The sequence below is a fragment of the Excalfactoria chinensis genome, chromosome 2 (assembly GCF_039878825.1).
Source record: "Excalfactoria chinensis isolate bCotChi1 chromosome 2, bCotChi1.hap2, whole genome shotgun sequence".
Classification (NCBI taxonomy): Eukaryota; Metazoa; Chordata; class Aves; order Galliformes; family Phasianidae; genus Excalfactoria; species Excalfactoria chinensis.
This window is the reverse complement of record NC_092826.1, coordinates 78,621,060-78,641,015: the sequence shown is the minus strand read 5'-3', so window position 1 is coordinate 78,641,015 and position 19,956 is coordinate 78,621,060. Positions and strand designations below refer to the sequence as shown.

At 35.7% G+C, this 19,956-nt stretch overlaps 1 protein-coding gene across 5 annotated transcripts in view; it reads right to left on the bottom strand.

Moving 5' to 3' along the window:
- The window catches only part of EXOC2 (exocyst complex component 2), a 121,401-nt gene that overhangs the window by 51,698 nt on the left and 49,747 nt on the right, over nt 1-19,956 (bottom strand). For all 5 annotated transcript variants that reach the window (XR_011902843.1, XR_011902844.1, XR_011902845.1 and 2 more), the window contains exons 10-15: nt 19,845-19,947; nt 17,351-17,469; nt 7,459-7,584; nt 5,654-5,778; nt 1,706-1,774; nt 1,283-1,440 (exon numbers count right to left, since the gene is read on the bottom strand). Coding sequence is in view for 2 of the 5 variants with exons in the window: in XM_072329228.1 (XP_072185329.1) it covers nt 1,283-1,440; nt 1,706-1,774; nt 5,654-5,778; nt 7,459-7,584; nt 17,351-17,469; nt 19,845-19,947 (700 nt within the window). In the remaining 3 variants the exon portion in view is untranslated. The remainder of the gene's footprint in view (nt 1-1,282; nt 1,441-1,705; nt 1,775-5,653; nt 5,779-7,458; nt 7,585-17,350; nt 17,470-19,844; nt 19,948-19,956) is intronic.

Genomic DNA, 19,956 nt, shown 5'->3' with positions numbered 1-19,956 from the left:
CTTTTCCTTGTATAACTGACCCTAATGTTAATACCATTCTATGCCTAGAATGAGGCTGAAGTCTTGCAGGCAATAGCTTCACCTTATATTGAGCTCCAATTAGTCCTCTGGAACCTGCTAAACCTGGGGAATGACAGAGTCCTGTACAAAGAACAAAGCTGCATAACCACCCCCCTCCGTGTGATATATATGAACACAAAAATTAAGATTGCTCAGATTTTATTCCAGCTCCTTGTTATTTGTCAAAATTTTATGATTTTCCAAATACAAACAGAAAACAATTGTTTGTAAAATGACTGAAAAGAGCAGGATCCTATCAGGCACTTCGTGATGAAAATATGTTGAGAATTATAAAGATATAACCTAAGCTCCTACATAAGTTTGCAACTAGTAAGGTTTATTTGCAATACACAGACTATTCAGAAGAGTCTGTCTATTTTGTTGGTGTGAGCACCTGGGAAGTGCTAAACATACTCAACAAAAGGTATGCATCATTGCTAGACTCATCTCTAGATTCTAGAAAGAATTAGCTATGTATGAATTAACATGTGTGAGATAATAAAAAAGAAGGGTATGCTTAACTCTATAATTTTCTTGTTATTAACTTGCAGGTAAAAGGTACAGTATCAAATCCAGGTATTACTTGAGTTTCCAAGAGGTAATGATGATGCTTACATTCTCCACAAAGAAATGGAAGCAAATTCTGTATGTTTACTGAGACATTTTTGGAATTGATGACACGCACTTTAATAAGTTTATAAATAAACAATTATAAACAGAATGACATCATGGGCAGGAATATCACCTTTCATAAGACAGTTAAGAAAGTAAATGGCATCTTAAGAATCACACTATAGTAAGAGACATGTTATTTTTACCCATTTTGGCAGAAACGTGAAGACGGGAAGATGCTAATTGCAAAGCTTCCTAATAATTCTACTCTAAAGAATCAAATCCCACCTCATGTAAATTATTTACTCAAACTTCTACCTAAGTTCTCTGAGCAAAATAAAAAGATTTATAATTACGTAGTACGACTATGAGACACCAGGAATTAAACTTGGAGTCAGAATCCTAAATCTGCCACAAGCAATTTTTTGTGATTATATTTTTGAAAAGAAAATTATCTTTCTCATTACTCAGAGTATTTAACAAAAAAACAAAACAACAACAACAACAAAAAAAACCAAACAACCCACAAACCCAAAACAATATGCTCTAAAAAAATATATATATTCATTCTAGCAGTAACAGCATATTGTAGGTCAACAGCTTCAATTACCTTACTGTCTGGATAACATGTGTTAGCCACTGGCCAGAAAGTTCAGATTTCATCTCCCAGCCACCATACTGTCTTGATTCTCCTTCTTTGAGGCTGAAGGGAAGCAAAGCTCCACGGATAAGTTTCTCCAGGGAATGCATAACTTCCTGAATCATTTTCTGTATCAGAGTAAGGGAAAGCAAAATCAAACAAATATGCTTAATCAAATCAAACAATATGCTTAAGCAGGAATGCGTGTACTCGCTATATATAGCGCCTTGTAACATTAGATTTACATAAGGCTCCTCATGCTAGAGAGTCTGGAAGGATGAGGTATAAGGGCACACATGATTTAAGAAATCTGGTTTTCAAGGTGGTGATGCTTAAGCGTCCTGCTAGGAAGGGCAACTGAAAGAAAGCAATGTTTTCCTTGCCATAACATACCTTGAAATCATTTTGTCTTTGTCTAGCGTTTTTCTTTGATTTTTCCATTTGGCCGGATTTTTCAGCAGTCTGGTGAAAACGAGAAAATTGAAAAGTGTAAGTATCTCATAACCACTGTTAAAATAATTCTGAAAAAGGGGGGTTTCAATGTGAAGAAGTAAAAACCAATCACTGAGTTTGTGATGTAATTATAAAAACTAACTCATGCTATCTGAACAGGCAGAGACTATACCTATCAATGAACTTTACTTCCAGTTGGTCAGTGTGCTAATGTTTAGTTCTGAGAAACAATGTTTATTTGAAACAAAGTTGGAGACAAGTCCAAGAGTGGCTCAAATAACACAAACTTCATAAAATTAAACTACTCTCATTAAAACGTTAATGAGAGCTAAAACATACGTAGCCTAATCGTGCAACAGATTTCTATGAAGAAATGATATTCTCCACGTGGAAGCTACCCAGATAAGAATACTGACATGAAGTGACAGATGCTTCTTGGAATGTGAGCAATTTGGAATTGCAACGTGTATAGAAGATGGTATGCTTCTTTAAAACTTAATTTTTTTGTGCTCATGTGCCTTTAGAAACAGCATTTTGCTGACAATATTCTCGAGATAATTTAACTAACTGAAAAAGAGACACTGCAAAATAATCAGCATCTTCATGGACAGTTCACATTTCTGAAAACGGAGGAACATCAGTACACTTTGCATGAGACAGTTACAGTTGAAGAAAAACGTGGTTTGACTAATAGTCTTCCTGTTTGTAGTACAACTTTCTGTGGAGTCTACTGAGAAACAAAGCAAATTATAGAGAAAAAGCTATTCAAAATACCATGTTAAGTGTAGATAATACTTTATACTTAGAAAATCTCCTATTTTACGTATGTACAGCAACATCTACTGGACAAAGAGCGCAATAACAAGACAATAGTTTATTCTCAGACTAAGTTTACTTTCAGATTATTAAACTGTAATACTATTATTTGAATTCCATCTGTGTTACAGATTTTTAGCATAAAATAAGTATTTTGAATTAGAGAAAGCATTTGAAATTAGAGAAAAAGAGAACTGCAGAATTAACAGTTTTGGAAAATAAAGTGCTATGAAACTGTTACACTCTACAGCTGAACTGCAGAATTACTGCTGTACGTAATAACCATTTCCCTCTCGTAATGCCTTAAAAACAAAAAGAAACTGTACTCCTTTAAACCTCAAGTATCAACTTAATATTCACACTCTTGCTGCTGAATTAAAGAACAACAAAAAGTTCAGAAATCTTTGATATGCCTTTTCTCAGTGGTTTTGCTGAAGATCAATCTTAATTCTTTCCTGCACAGACAGACCAAAACTATTTTGTGGTAAGACCAACGGTTACTACTCAGATACGCTACTTCACCTAGAATGATTCAAAGAACTACACTTCTTAAACTGTTGAAAATATCACGTAAATCTTTAACTGACAGTATTGTAAGACACACAAGCTAACCTTTCAGAAGTAAAAAAAAAAAACCTACCCCCCAAAAAAACCTACAAACCAAACAAGAGAAAATAAATACAGCTTATGAGTAATAGGTGGGGATTTTCTTTTAGATTCGTTCAAGGCCATTGAAATGATCCTCTATACCATTTTCACTGGACTTTTCTCACAAAACAGGAGCAGCAAAGATGACCATTTCCAGAATGCCAAGTTTTAATAATGATAACAAACAACAAGAGACACGGTAAATATATATTTATAAGGCAAATAAAATCTGTATGGCTTCTTATAGAAAAAGATGTCAGGCTCAAGTCTTGAATGAGATGTGCTGACAGATTCAAAAAGGTACCCTGGAATAAACCTTCCATGTTATACCACTCCATCCTCTTTGCTCCTCTCAGGTGACTTGTGGCAAGCAGATGCTCAAAAGGAACTGAGAACACAGTCCTTCCTCCTGTTTCCAAGAACAGATGGATCTTACATGTGGATGAAAATTGGTCTTATGTGTGACCAATGGATCAGAAGAAGCCAAGTATATGGAGGAGAAATTCTTAAAAGCTCAGAATCTGGCCCAGCAGAAGAATACAGACACTTTGCAGACTAACAGGAAAAGCACTTTTGCCCCATTCCTTTCCCCCCCCATTTTTTTTAATAACTAACATGGAAAACATGTTTTGATGGGACATAAGGTCACTGCACTTTCCACTAGCAGTCATTCTCAAGAGCAAAATTTCTCAACCTCGTTTACAGTTCAAGTCTCAGCTTCTCTTAAAATTGCTTTCCTTTTCATTGCACTCCGAGAAAGAAAATCACAATAACTTCCAGTCGAATTTGTAAAGTCAAATTTCCAACAGTGCTATTATCAAATATAAAAGTCATTTCCCTTACAAAATGAACAATTTTTGTGAAAGTCAACAGTACCAAAGTTTATTCTTGATTCTACTTCCTTAACACAATGTTATGAGTAAATGTAAAAACTTTCTTTCAATTTTTAATCAGGTGAAAATACGATCATGAATAGAATCTATTTCACTGTAGCTAAAAGAACCTCTATATAGGCTACAGTACTTATGAGTATTATCATATGAAAACATCACAGTAAATAAGAGACAGTGGCAAAAGTAGAACTGATAGCTTGAAAATGTAATTCTTCAGATAGAGAAAAAGGAAAAAAACAGAATAGCTGTCACTGTAGTTCTAATTTAGAGATAATTTTCCAGTGGAATAATGCAACTGTGATGATTTAGGATTCTAAATACAGGATACTATAAGCACGATAGGATGAGAATTCTCAAGAGATTAAATGAGATTGTTACCAATAAACAAAAACCTTAGGTATACAAATCTTTAGGTTCATATATATATAAATAAAGAAACCGATCTGAATAAGACTAGCTTACTTTCCAACTGTTTTGTTATATCCTGACTGACACTTGAAGATCTTATTTTCACAGTTTTCTAAGATCCTCAGTGACCAGCATCTGACTCGCCGTAACAAGTATTTCCAGTGAAAGTTATGTAGATAAGGTATGAATGAGTGCCTAGAGATCTCTTGAAGGCAGAAGACTACATTTTACCATGCATAAATTATGTGTTTGTCTCTGTCAGACTTGCTCCTTGGAAATATCCCAATCCTCTAATTCCCCTGAAGAAGGAGCAGCACAGCTTGAGGACCAGAAGTGAACCGAAACTTATTCTGTGACCAAATTCTATCATTAACAGAAAACTGAAAGCTATTAAATTAATCCATTAATAAGTTCATTATCAAATGTGCCTTTTTCAAACTCATAAATAGTGCACACACAAATATGACACATGATGGCATGAATCCTTTTTTGTTTTGTTTAATATCTTCTGCGACTTGGAGTGTCAACATCATATTTACAGAACTATAGAAATGAGATAATCTGAGCAAGGACTAGAAGCACGGATGACTACTGCAGCTGACTATTTTCAGACAAGACTCCCTGTACAGAATGCCTGCAAGCCAGCACTCTGCACCTGGTCATTTTGCAACTCTAGTATTGAAACTACCTTCACTTCCAAATTCTTAAAGCTCAAGAAATGAGTATTCCTATTCTGAAGAAATGAAAAAAAATTCTCTATGACTTTATCTTCTGCACATCTCTATCCTTCATTCAATTTGCACTTTTTTCAGACCATAAAAAAAGGGAAGTTTGCCAGTTACGATTAAGAGATGAAACCACACAGATATTGACTCCAGCATCTGGAATGCACACGCACAGAATTCAAAGTTATCTCGGTATATGTATTTTAGAGTGGCTTATTGGTCAATATTTTTAATAAACTAAAGATAGCACCTCTCAATTGTGTGAGATTTTAATTTATTTTAAATCTGAGAGGCTTATAAAACAATGCCATCATGTCTTTCAATGAAACATAATACATCAAATAAAATTATTACAAAATTTTGTTATTTAGGACATATTTCTATGCAAGAATCCATACCTCACTGAACAAACTTCCATTCACATAAGAAATCCAGAGCTTCCAGAAGTTGGGCAGCTGACTTACAACAAGTTTTGTCAACTTTTCAACAAACACAACTTGCTGTGGTGCTTTGTATCGCCAGGCTAAAAGAGAAGAAACGGAAGGAGAATAGTAAAACTAAAACCTTTGCATTAATAATATGACACATACTACAAGCTTGCTGTTGCCTTGCATTGCAAAATTGGTTATATATTATTTACATAAAAACTTTCAGTGGAAAAAAAAATAGCAGCATGATCTGTATATAGGCTCATAATTGGTACACATGCAAATTCATTCTTCCTTTCTCTTATGCTTAGTAGGTGTCAGTGCTATGACAGTATGCACCTGAACAAAGAAAGCCTATTCTGTATCTAATGCAATTTACTTAAGAATCCATTCAGCTATTCCCCTGTCATTGAAACACAAACATACAGTAACATAAAAGCAATCAAGACATTAGAAATTTCAGATGATGAGGTGGTGATACTAAAGAAACCGGACTGCTAAGATAGGTTTGTGACCAAGGCAAGCAATGGGAATGGGAAGACCACTTCATCTACAGCTCAAACAATTTCCCATTGTAGCCTGGGTCAAGCTAATCTCTCATCTTAGTTTCCATCTGTATGGTAAAATGCTTTCTCTGGAACATGGGAGATGCCAGCATTATTGTTAGAATCCAATAAATGTAGCACAGATTCTTGAATGAAGAACACGATCAGAATTATCATGTAAAACTGTTGTATTTCTCACTTCACAAACCTCATTAGAGCCCTGGTACAGTGGCTGTTGAAAGAAAGGAGCTTACAGTTTGGCAGTAGATAACTTTTTCTCAAGTTGAGGGAAGAGAGGTAAGGAGAAAGCTGAAAATGGGCAGATGAAAGGTGCCAATCAACATGGAAAGCAAAGGAAAATGTGAAATACTTCTGTATAACCACCCACCTGCTCCAGTGCAATTTTCTTGGCTGTAATGTTTTCAGCAAACCATGATGTACAGGTAATTCTAACAGACTTATTTCACCTAAGTAACTAGTGTCTACTTTAGAACATAAGGAAAATGGACATGCTTCTGAAAAAAAGCCTACACCTTTTGTAGAAGTCAGTGGTGTTTACATTTATTCCCTTATTTATTTGTTGTCTTTTTTCCCCCCATTTTATTTTAAATAAACGTCTGTCCTTTATAAATGATAAAATTAAAAACATAACACTGTCCTACATAACTCTGTGGAAATGCAGAAGCATTTTGAGTGAAAAACACATTTTGTCTATAATCTGCCAGACAGTATTTCCTACATGTAACAGAAATTTACCAGTCAGGCAAAATTAGCTGCATAACAGTATTGTTGGGCATCACCAAGGCCTCAATACTTTGTTGCATTAGTAGCTGGCCTTGAATCTTCCTGAAGACCAGTGTGCCTTCAGTGGTATCCATCTGCAGAGGTTCAGCTTCATTAATTATAGACCTACTTGCTTATTGGATGGAAAAACACCTGTTCAGTAACATTTTCTTTCACATCACAGCCAAAAATTTTAGAGAATGTCAATTAGCATTTGAAAATCCAAATCCAAGTTTGATAATTTACCTCCAAGATTTTGTCTTCAAAGAGATCTAAGACAACCTGTGGCAGTAAGTAACACTAATAAAGATGACTAGAAAGACTTGTTATCAACAAACCTATACAATACACAAGCAGATTAAGGATTTCATTTTGTTTTTCCGACTGTGCAACATAGTGGACATATGTAAATGCAGGTATATGTTTCCAAACAGAACAGCCACCTACCGTCATTGCGACCAGACTGAAAACTGCTGCCTCTTTTCAGTGAAGCAGTTTGACTGAGATGGCCAATTGGAGATGGACGCACATCACTGTCCAGGTCTAGCATGGAGCTGTGGAGCATTGACGTACCTAAGGAAGGGGGTGGAAAAAAGCAGTAATGATGATTTGCACATCAAATGATAAGCACATGCAAATGAATTCTAATTTTATTTGGAAGTGATACAAGACTAAAGTTACCTAGCAAAAACAATCTTGCTTACTTAGGATGTTCGTTCATCTACATCATTGCTATTCAATAACACTGCTTTTGAATCTCAAAATAAAGCCAAAAATACTAGTAGCAAGTGAGAAATATTCTTTGGTCGGTATGTCTCTCAGCTTTTACAGCTAAGCCTCCACAATTAATTGTTTGAAAGCCATGGATAAATATGTATTTATATGACATTAATGGCATGACACACACTTTCTCATGGCTGATAACTGAATATTCTTTTGACAGTAAAGGTTTGCTGTGCTAGTTAAGTTGTAAAGGGCAGAGTATTCAACAGCTTCTAAGATATACAGAATGCTTCTAAGATGCACAGAATACAGGTAGCAACAGTGAAGCAAATAAACTAACAGCACTGCGTTCTTGTGTATGGCTATAAATCACCTTGTATGTATACACAATATTTTGCAGAAACCAGAGTTACTGTTTTCAACTAATTTGATTTTCTGGAATATCTGCCCATTTGTACATCACTGTAACTTAGTCCTAAACAATGATCTAACTTGATAGAAGTAGATACTTGGAGGACAATAAATGTTTTGGAAAACAGCCATATCAAATGAGAAAACCATGATTATTATTATTATTTAAGCATATCAAAGTACTGTTGGTATTTCTCTTTAAGTCTAAATTGCTGCTTTATGCATTTCACTTTACAGACACATTTCTGAAAGTAAGAAGGGACAGCAAGTCACTTTATTCAGCATCTGGGGCTTAAAGAACAATATTAAGCATTGTGAAGCTTACTGCAAACCTGCAAGGTTGTTTATGAAAAGAATTCTTCCTCCTGCATCAACGGCTTTTTAAGAAATGTCCTGTGGCCTCAAGGAGGCGCTGTCATTACAGAGCTCGAGATCAGTTCCTTGATTCATCTCCTTACTGCTCACACTATGAAGCACCTCAGCAAATTTGACTCCTTTGCTGCAGTTAAAAACTGCCACACTGCTCTAATTGACTTGGTGAACCCAGCTATCTTTGGCCTGCATTATCGTTCTGTTGACTATATAATTCCACTTACTAAAACTGGCTTATATTTACAGCACCTTTAATATCAATGAGTTTGCAGCTATGTGGAATCCGCTGCAGAGGGTGAGTTGCACCATGAGCAATTTCTATTATGAATTTGAGTAAGAACTGGGGACTTTTCGTTCTGCATCAACTAAAACCAGAGAGTAATGAGGAAGGAAAACACTAATGCTATCAGAAGTTTTAGAAGTATGTAATGTATAATGCAAATCAATATAGTTTATTGTGAGCTAGCATTATCACACTATCCATACAACATCGGTCTGCATAAGGTCACATATCACCTTCATTTGGATTTAGTATGATTACTAAAACATATTTTAAACACTGTAGATCTGTAATAATTCATTTCCGTGAAAACATTCCAGCAACCATGCAGAATGGAGAGGAAGCAAAACAAATCTATTTCTCTCTAGCTTTGAGAAACAAAACAACCAAAAGCAATGATGTGTCTGATAAATTGCAAAGATTCTATCCAGAATAAAAAAGAAAAATGAAGAAACTTCTGAGAAGTTTTAAGTGTCTCCCATAGTTCCTTGGTTTCTATAAAAACATGACCCTGAGAATTAACATATCTATGTTTTATTTGGTTGAAAAAAAAAAAGCACAAAAAACAGCACAACGTGCCCACAAGGACAAACCAGATATGTCACAGGCATTGCTAGTAAAAAAAAAAGAAAAGGAAATTTATATGCCTATTTTATATTTTAAATCAAAAAGTAGCAATCCTATTTTCACAAAACCTGCATTTAGAAAAATGCAAGATACACCAAAGCTTCCCTCTTTGATGTCTTCCTATAGAATTCATGCTCTCACCCTTCAAACACCTTGTTAATAAGATGAATTTCTTGTAAACAGAGGGTCTCTAAAAATGACAGTGCCAATTAGACCTTGGAATTAAGAAAAACAGATACACTTACTGAAACATCTTGATGTGAATTAGTTCAATTAAATCCATTTGTCTGAGGGAGCTGAAAATCTAAAAATCCTGTATTGCTGATATACTAACCCCACACTGCCCAAACGGTTTATATATATTCACCAGGAACAGAAAACACATAAAGAATACTCTCTTGTTCCACCAGAAAAACCACATCATCAGCTTGCAGCCGTACCAGGAAAAGAAAGTTTAACATCAACTAATTTCTTAATTGGTTGTCTAGCATTACAAGCAACTATAACACAGCAGCAGGGAACTACAACAGCACATATACCCTCAGGACTAATAAACATCTGGACTACATTAACAAAGCTGATCTTGCTCTCACCCGACCAGAAGATAGCGCTTGAAGACTACACACTAACACATAAATCTTGCATTAAAAAAAGTGGGAATTGACTTACAAACACTTTTTCTCCCAACCCAGCTCATTCCTTCTCCGGAGCCAAGAGCTTAAACTTAGCCGCATAATGTAATGCAATGAATTAATATTAGTATGGACTGTAGACAATAATATTTATAGTTAAATGAACTACTCAAATACTAATTGACTGCTTTGCATTTTTTTATTTGTACGCTATTTCTACGTTCTTAGAAATGAATACAGGATAGCAACAATCTCAGGTTTTAAGAAATTAACTCTTCATTGTGTTAATAGCTTTTAGGATTATCAGATATACAGTCCTGGCTGACATTTGTTTTATAAAAATATACTGCATCTTTGAAGCTACAGAAATGCTGCTTTTGTTGTTTTTTTGTGTCTACGTGGAGCATATCTGTCTGACTCCCATGACAATTGTATATTTAACCAAGGAAACACAGGAAAAATAAGTGTACTACATTCTCCTCTCCTACCAAGCAGTCATGACAAACCAGAAATATCATTGCATTTATTATTACAACTTTAAAATCGTGAGATCAAATAATACGTTTTAAGGACCTTAACACTGCTTTAATTTCTTCTTTTTAGGGGATTTTACAGGGCTTCAATTTTCTGTGCACAAGGTACATAGAATAACATACAAGTAATTCAGATACTGTGTGAGACACAAATGAGATGCTTTTTTCTGACCTCTCTGCTCTAGTGCAATAAGATATCGTTAGAATAAGAATCTCAAATTAAATCCAAGTGCAATGCTTTCTGAGCTCATTTAAAATATTTCCACTTTTCCCCAAATTTATCAGGGCTGGAGTTGATACAGGGTACAATATATCTGTGGTTGATGCACATGCCTTGAGTTTTTGTGCATGCTGTCTGCACACTCCTGGCCTCGATGTAAAAGACAACTAGTGTGAAATGTGCCTAAAATAAGACACTTTCATGCTCAACAACTGAAATCTTTTAAAGGAGCTTGACTTCTGTGTTACAAAACAATTACAAAACCAAGTGTAAAGAAGTTCCATAAAGCTGCCAGGCCATGGCTGTGCCTGCTTCTGTCAGCCACCTCAGAGGACTGGGAGAACCCCACCTCTGGCTGCCACCCAGCCGCATCCATACCACTCAGTCAAAGCTTTTTAAAAGGCTTTCTGCAAAAGACACTGACTGGCTACAAGAAGTTTACACAAAGCATCTTTTGCAGCAACAAACAAAAACGTTAACAAGTGGCCAACCTCGGGCCGAGTCATTTGTCAGCGTGATTTTCCACGGCAAGTCAAACAGCAGTCATTACACAGACTAAATGTATATACACAGCATGTATATGAGCAAGATTAGGAAAGAAAAAGCCTCTACAGATGTGCAAGCAGGTGAATACGGTTACTGTATTCTTTCATCCATTATGTATCTGGGAGTGAATTTTCTCACAGGCCACAATGGTGAGGGAAGGCTGATCTATAGCCTCCGGACGCTCAGAAGGGCGGCCGACTTCCTTACCACCCTTAAACACCTTTGAACATTTTTTCCTGCGCACAGCGGGCCCTTGTCCTGTGCTGCAGCCTGACCACCCACTGTTGCTTGTTGACCAAACACACGGTGCCTGGAGCCTGCACTGACACAACCAGGATAAGATTCCTTTCAAGGACGCCGCGGAGAGAATTTCAATTTGTCTGGGCAAGAAATTAGGCGAGCAGAAGAAATTACCTAAAAATTAACCTGCTCAGCAGATGAATGACCGCATTTTCTTTTCCTTGAGTACTTTTCCCTTACTAGTATTACTAGCAAAGAGATATATGTGGGGATAAAATTGCTCCACTTTTAAGGAAAGAACATTTCAGGAACACACTGAAAAATAAGCTTTTTTTTTTTTTTAATATTTTTAAAATCTTAAGGCTAGTCTTTGTTATCCCAATTGTAGAATGAAACCATTTTTTTGGTTCACCACAAAAAAGGGCAATTGGGTATACTGTTATTTTCAGCGGTGTTCTAAGTATTTCACAACCTAAGGGTAAACCTTACTGTCAGTCCCACAGGCCAAAATACACTGAAGCAAAAGCCAAACACTTCAAGCTCAGTGCATAAACAAAAGTGATGTCATGTTACTACACCAGCTCCAATGGACACTATGATCTTCAGTGACTCTGAAAACAGTTCGCTTCCACTTCATTTCCTGTGTAATGATTTAAAAGATTCGAGAAGACACCGAGGTAAAATTCTGTCCAGAGAATAGATAAGATTCCTTTAGCTTCAGTGGTACCTTTTTTTTCCCCGCTTTGCTTTTAAACTACATGTGCTTCTTTTTAATCACAGTATTTGTCATGGTTTTGCAATTTTGTAATTTTGCTATCAGTATTCTACATCATTACATTATGCTTATTACACACACACACACATATATAGTTGTGAACAATCAGCAAACTTATTGCCTTAACAATTTATATCTATTTTCATGCAAATCCTTAAGCTGAAAATAAAACTTCATATCTTAACACACTATTATTTACTAAGTCGAGGAAATGGCAAAACTGCCAGAAAAGGAACATGACAGTGGTGAAAGGGAAAAAAGGGGAAAGGCATTTGAGCTTAACCTATGACAGTATTTAATACTGTGGGATAGGCACTTAAAGTATTAGATAAAGAACAGTGCCCCCCCCACCAATTCCCAACGAAAATCTAAACAACAACAAAGTTACAGGCACAGGTGGTAAAAGACAAAAACAAATCTGGCGTCAAATTTTGTACTGATTAATTTTTAAAATTTAATTAATAACCCATTAAGGGTTTGCTTGACATCTGCTGTCAAAAGAGTATTTCTGCTACGGACAGGGGATGTAGTTTAGACATGAAATGGTTCCCAGCTGCAAGAAGTCTTCTTCCAGATGTACAGTAAGCAAAGGCAATGGAAGAGAACCAGCTGCTAGGATAACAAATTGAAAAGGCCCTTTTGACACAAGCCTTGCTGGTCTGCCTGATCTAACAAAGATAGATCATTCATTGCACGGGGAAAAGAATCTCAGTGTGGCACAGAAGACAGACCAATGTGGTTTAAGTATCCATCTCCCATCTTCACGCTACATACAACTCCTGTTATATTCTGGCACAAAAAGCATTTGCTTGTACAATATTCTGAGTGCTGCAAAGATTGCCTTCTTTCAGCCATTAGAACAAAAGCCCATAACTACGACTGAACTATTATACTTGAATATCAAGAACTACCTCTACATTGGGAACATCAAAAACATATTTTGCAGCCTGAAGGGCAATAGAAAGACCACGCTGCAACTTTTTTAGTGTTTTCATGCACAGGTTTAGTTTCTTAAGGGTATTGACAGCTTATATACACTAAAATTACATATATCTCAAAAAGACCAGTTAGAAGACATTTTCAATCACTTTGAAGATAACTGTCCCTATCCATTTTAGCTCAGATGATCATGAAACCTGTCCAGCCAATTACTGAAGTCTAAGCAATAACTATTGGCCACACAGGAAATGGCCCAACCTCCATAGCTTCTTTCTCTGGTACTCACAGTATGAATCTCATTGCTTGATTCATTTTGGCTAGCTGCCTAGTGCCCCAGGCAGATTTTCAACTAAACCTCATTTATTTACATTTATTTTCATGTCATTTTACATTATTATATCCTCCAGGTTTCCTTTACTCCAACAAGTCTGAAAAGCTGAAGACCATACTAAAGATATAAAATTATGCCCAAAAAGTAGGGGAATTGCCAAATAAAGTTAAAAATTACAAATATAACAATTTTTTAATTGAAGGAAACTGTTTTGTATCCAGATACCAGGTCTGAAAGTCCTTCTTTCCCTCCTAAGGCTTCTCCAAGTCTTAGTTCAAAGCTCAGAAGAAGTAACTTGGGCTTTAGCCAATAAAAGGCACAAAATATCACCAGCACAATTAAGTTTGTCATCCATGTACCTGTTGCTAGACATACTAGAAATATCACTTTAAGTGAGCATAGTGGTTCTCTATGTTAAATTTGATATTCATAGCCATCAAAAGTATTCTTTTTCCTTGTTTTAATCTCATCTCCATCTCCCTAACAAATAACTACATAGGAAATAAAAGCAGCAAACAAGCTTTATCTACCTCAGAAACTTCCAGCAGGCAGCAATAGCAGATAGCAATCAGATTTACAAATGGAACCTGTCACTGCTTCAGGAAATCACTTCACAAGCATAATTTTAAAAATGCCATTAACAAGGGGGCACTCATCAGACAAAGGTAATGAATCCACACAGAAAAGTACATTTATTTCTTGTCAATATTGGAGCTTTGTCTTTACTGTCATTACTATTGGTCCAGACAAGATGATACATTGACACAATCTCTTAGAGAAGATAGGAGTAGATCCTATTTCTCTGTATGAAAAAACTATGCATTAAGTCTCAATGGTCATCCTCCTGGTACTGCGTAAACAACTTGGAATGCACTGTTAGTTTGTTATCAATGAGTATATTTGGACTAAGTTCTCTTTAGAATGCATTTGGTTTTGTTTTTTAGCCTCTTTCGGAAATAATTACAATGGTAGCCACCCCTTCCCAAATGCATCATGACCCACAAATTCTTTGAGAACGTTCAGAGATTCACAATTAGCTACTAAACTCTGCTCCAAGAATGTTAATAGAAAACTTCTCCAGATACAAAAAACAAAGGTTCTTGTCTAATTCCAAATCCATTTCAGGTAGTAAAATTCATCACGTATAACAACTTACAGCTCTAGTGTGCTTCCAAAACTAGTAAGTCAGCAGCAAAATTATTTGGCACAAACTCAACAGAAAGTTGAAAAATAAAACACAAGTAACTATTTATGCATTTGTATGCAACCTGTTACTCCACTGAAGAGCTCTGATTCAGTCACCTTGAACCAACAGGTTCACAGTCTGCAGAAAAACTGCTAATATCAGCCACAATTGTTGGTACATTCAAGGTGGGACTATTCACATTCTCTAGCAGACACCATCTGCTAGAAACAAAGTATATTATCCATACTGAGGAAATAAACCTAGGAAAATATCTAATGCATTTGTCAAGAGGCTGTCAACATTATGATCCACCTCCTCCTCCAAATGCTTCATGTTCAAAACCTCTTCTGGAAGCATATTTTAAGGATGCTTGTCTGAAAATTTACTACTGTTACGTTATAAAAATAACTTCTGAGTTTATGAATGTATAAAACCTATTTCTGATTTCAAGTTGATTTGAGTCCATGAAGTCATGCAAAACCAATTTGATATCTGAGTGAAAAAAAACACTCTTTTCCTTCTAGAAAATTATACATCAGTGAAAGTCGATGAAAATAAATTCCATGTCTCAGATCACAGTCAGCACTGTTCTACTTGGCAGCTAATACCAACTCTTCCAAGTTTCCTCTTTGCCTTCTCCCCTCTGGTGTATGTTAAAATTAAAGATCCATGGAAAGAAGAAACTGGGTTTAGCAACTTTCCTTTGCTCAAACTGATATTGAATGGGGAATACCATGAATCAGGGTCAATGTAATGTGCGCAAAAACTAAGGTTAGAACCATTAACTAAGGTTAGACCATAGAAAAGGATGAAAGAAAACTATTTAAATGGTACTAGTTCTTTTTATTAAAAGTCATACTATATTGGCTTTTTTTCCATGCAAATATTAACTATTCATACATGCATTTAGTGGGCAGACAAGTTATGCAAATTTCTCCATCTGTGAGCCAAACAAAGCTGCTAACATAAGAAGTTCCTTTGATATTAAGGCTGAGGTAAGCAGAATTGTTGCAAGAAAAACACCAAAAAGGTTAAGATTTTCAAGACAAGCCATGGAATTTAGGTCCATTTTTGATTAATTACTGGAGCATGCACATCAAGATTATATAGACTACTACAACAAAGAAGTCACAAGTATTTAACATCTTTGTGCCCCTATTTTTTCACTTAGCTAAGAAGCTAAGAGATCGGTATATAATGTTTTGCAACTGAAAGGAGAAAAAGATAGTTCAGAATCATCAATAGTGGCCATTTTCACTAGTAAATTTTGCCCTTCACAGACATATACTGCAGGGTCGTGTCTCTCAAGTTTTTGGGAAGGATGAGAGAAGGCGAGGTTTTGGAAATGTTCTGGATTTTGACTAAGAGTACAATAAATCAGCCTAGCATTCCAGCTGGTCCCACAGCACTCAATAACATGCTGTAGGAAAAAAAATACATGTATACTTCAAGCTACAACTTACTGACATCACTGTCACGTTAAGCACACTGTGAACCCTTTAACTGAAGTTGTAATCTCTGCTGAAGAACAAAATGCAAGCATCCTGCAGCAATTAATTTCACAGCACTTATATGCCATGGCTCTGACCAAGAAAAATTATTGTGCTTCTCAGAAGAGAAAATCTTAGTTGGCTTGGGATACACAGCAACAAAACTAAACACGGGAATTACCTATGAGCCAGATTCCAATAAACCTACTCATTTTAGGAACATCATCAAACTTGTGAAGACTCCTTGAGAAACAACACAGTATTTTCAATTTCTAATCCAGGTTACAGATTTTACTCCTAGAAACACCAGGTCTGTAGTCTCCTGCCAAGTCCCTTTTGAAAATACAAAGATGTGATGGATTATGACTGGTAGCTCAATTGCTGCCACACCTGTGAAGCATCTATGAGAGTGCATTTCTTCAAGGAACAACACTGGAAAAACTCGACAGAATACAGCTAAATATTCATATAGCTCTTAATGTAAAATAGACAAACTGAATACTTAAGATAATCTCAAAGGTCTGTGTCTGAACAAAAAGAATCAGTTTTGAAACTGCACTGGTGAAAAAGAATAAGAGAACCCTGTGTTATCATTTACTGCATATCAAGAAATTAGACTTTATCATATGTTACTTCAATGTCCTCCATAATGATACACTACCAGTATACTGTACGAAGAAGAAATATAAATGGTGGATTTAATGTGACTTTCTAGTACTATTTCTGGAGGATCGTAAACCTCAGATATACGACTGAAATTTAATGCTTTTCCCATTTAAGAAGCTTATAAGTTCTAAGTTTAAAACAAACAAACAAACAAACAAAAAAAACAAAATAAACTTCTAACGGATACTTTCCTTTTATAATAAAGAAAAAATATATATAGTTCAATATTCAGCTTTGTGAAAAGCTATCAAAATTAAGCAGAGAACAACAACAACAAAAAGCATCATTCACACACTAAAACCTGTCAAAGAAAAGGCAATGCCAAATTCCTAAGTGTCAAATACATATACATAAAAACATATCCTTGCCTTTTTGCTCTTTAACATAGCTCTCCTTACAGTTGTGCATGAGCTGTAGAATCCACTGATGCTGAGCACCGATGCACTGCCAAGCAGGGTCCCCAGGCGCATGAAGATCAGAAAGATATCTGCAAAATCCAGTCCAAAAATCACAGCTCTGACTTGACACATTAAAGGCCTCATTAAAACAGAAATATCTTCATATGTATTTATACAGACACATATACAGAGATGTATAATATTAAAAATTCAAGAACTCATACCCAATGCAAACGCAAACTTTGCATTCTCACTTCCTAATTTAGTGAAGCAAAATTCTACTAAAAAAACCTTATAATAATAAACAAAAAGCACATATACTGAAAATCAGATTAGGTATGTATTTTCTGTTGTGCCTCTAGAAGTGTTCTCTGGTAACCAAGATTTTTATCTGTCAAAGTTGCAGATCAGTATTTCATGTTTCACTTGAAACCGCTGATGACATCTCAAGCATATAAAATATGGTACTTAGCTCCCCACTTTGCACGTCTCAATTGGAACAGGCAGTACAGAAGAAATTAATTTTTGATGGCTCATTAATCCTAGCATGGACGTTCATAGGCAAATATAAACTAAGCCCTTGGAGTCATTACTTTCGGAGCTACTCGCACGTATTATCTCGAATATAGGTTAATGAAAAGGATGAACAGGCTTCCCTCCTTGGAGATGCTTCAAAGCCATCTGGACATGGTTCTGGGCAGCCCAGAGGGTGTCTCTGCTTGAGCAGTGTTTGGACTAGACGATCTCCCAACCTCAACCATTCTGTGCTGTCTGACAGGGCTTCTTAATTACTGAAAGTAAAAAAAAACCCAAACATTCTGTCTTTGGGGAGAGAAGAGTATCAGAATTAAGCTGATCTAATTCCTAAGAGAACACTGAAGCAGTATAATATAATATATGGGATTCATGACTACAGTAGTATCAAAAGAGCTTTTTCAAAAAAAACAGTGCTCTACTATTCAATGTGCTCCATTATATTCTGCATTAAAGACACAGGACAAATCCAAAATTCAAGATGCTCAAGATGAAACACACTAACTTCTCTTAAGCAGTGCAGTGAACGTTTAATTTCTTCACAGAAGTGATGTTGCTATAATAATAATTACTATAATAACTTGTTAATTATGAATGCATTGCAAAAATTCATCTTCCTTGTCTGCAGTACTTTCACGAACAAAATGAACTGTTAAAGTACAATTGGTGGGATAGATGAGAACATTACACAACCAACCATTTTGACAGGGTGGTATTTATAAACGATGAGCTCATGTCTTTCATTAACATTTAGTGGGACTTTAGTCATTGTTTAGACACAAGATTTAAAAAATAAATAAATATATATATACACGTATATCACTAGCATTGGAAATAATGCATCTCCTTGCTAGTTCAGTGATATGTTAAGCAGTACCTCAGAAGTATAAAAAAATAAATTATTTTTAAGTTTTTTCAAGACTAAAATAGAAAGAAAGAAACAGTAGCCTTTTTCACGATACACAAAATGTTTAACACTCCTCATCTTAAAACGCAACTCTAACAAATACGCAATATTTACACAGCACCTAGAAGAATGAGAAGGACTAAATGCACACTGGTCACTGTCCTCATAAACTAACAAAGTAGAAAGGCAGAAGACTCCAGCATTCCCTGCCTGTGAAACTGGGCTGGGTGAACACAAAAAAAAACATTAAAGACCTCTCACAGGTGTCAGATTTCTAAGAATGCTACATGCACATTGCATTTGGTCTACAACTTTTAAGATAAGTGGAAAAAATCACTGAGAATATCAAGCCACACTGGGAGTCCTACCAACACTCAGAGCTCAAAAGCTTCCTGGTAAAGACAGCAAATGTTTCAGAGCACTCTAAATTCTGTCTCCAAGGATTGCAAAGCAGGCTAAGGTCAACTGTTAGGGGAAGGTCCAAGCAACTCATTCCTACCATTGGCTTGGACATAACCTTTCAGAATGAGAGCAAATATAGGAATTTTAATGAAAAATAGGAAACTGGTAAATGTTCATGAAATGTAAAGGACATTCATTATTTAGAATGAATAGTAAAAGAGTCAAAACTCAATTCTGGATTAAAAACTTTCTATTATCTGACTCAAAATGATGCATTTTCAACACCAAGCTGAAATGGAGCACAAGTTAACATGCAGTCTGTTTTGAGATCTGCATCTTACAAATGATCATTTCATACATAGCTTACAATGACACGATTTAGAAGAAGCAATGAATCTAAACATACCTTTATGATTTTAAAAATTACAATCTCGATCACTCCATAAACAATTAAACATCAATCCAACATCATTGTATATTCATAAAATCACAACACAATCTACTTTCAGCTTTAAAAGAGGAATTCAAACTATCATAAAAATAGTCACCACCCTATTTAGGAAACATTAAAATATGTATCTAATACCATATATCCGAAGAAGACTGAAGGTGAATGCTTACCTTATATAACGTTTTTGATCATGCAGTGTTGATGGAGTTTCAAGGAGTTTATCCAGCAGAAGTTCTCTTAAAGCTTCTATTCTGGTTTCAACTTCAGCATAATCTAGGGGTG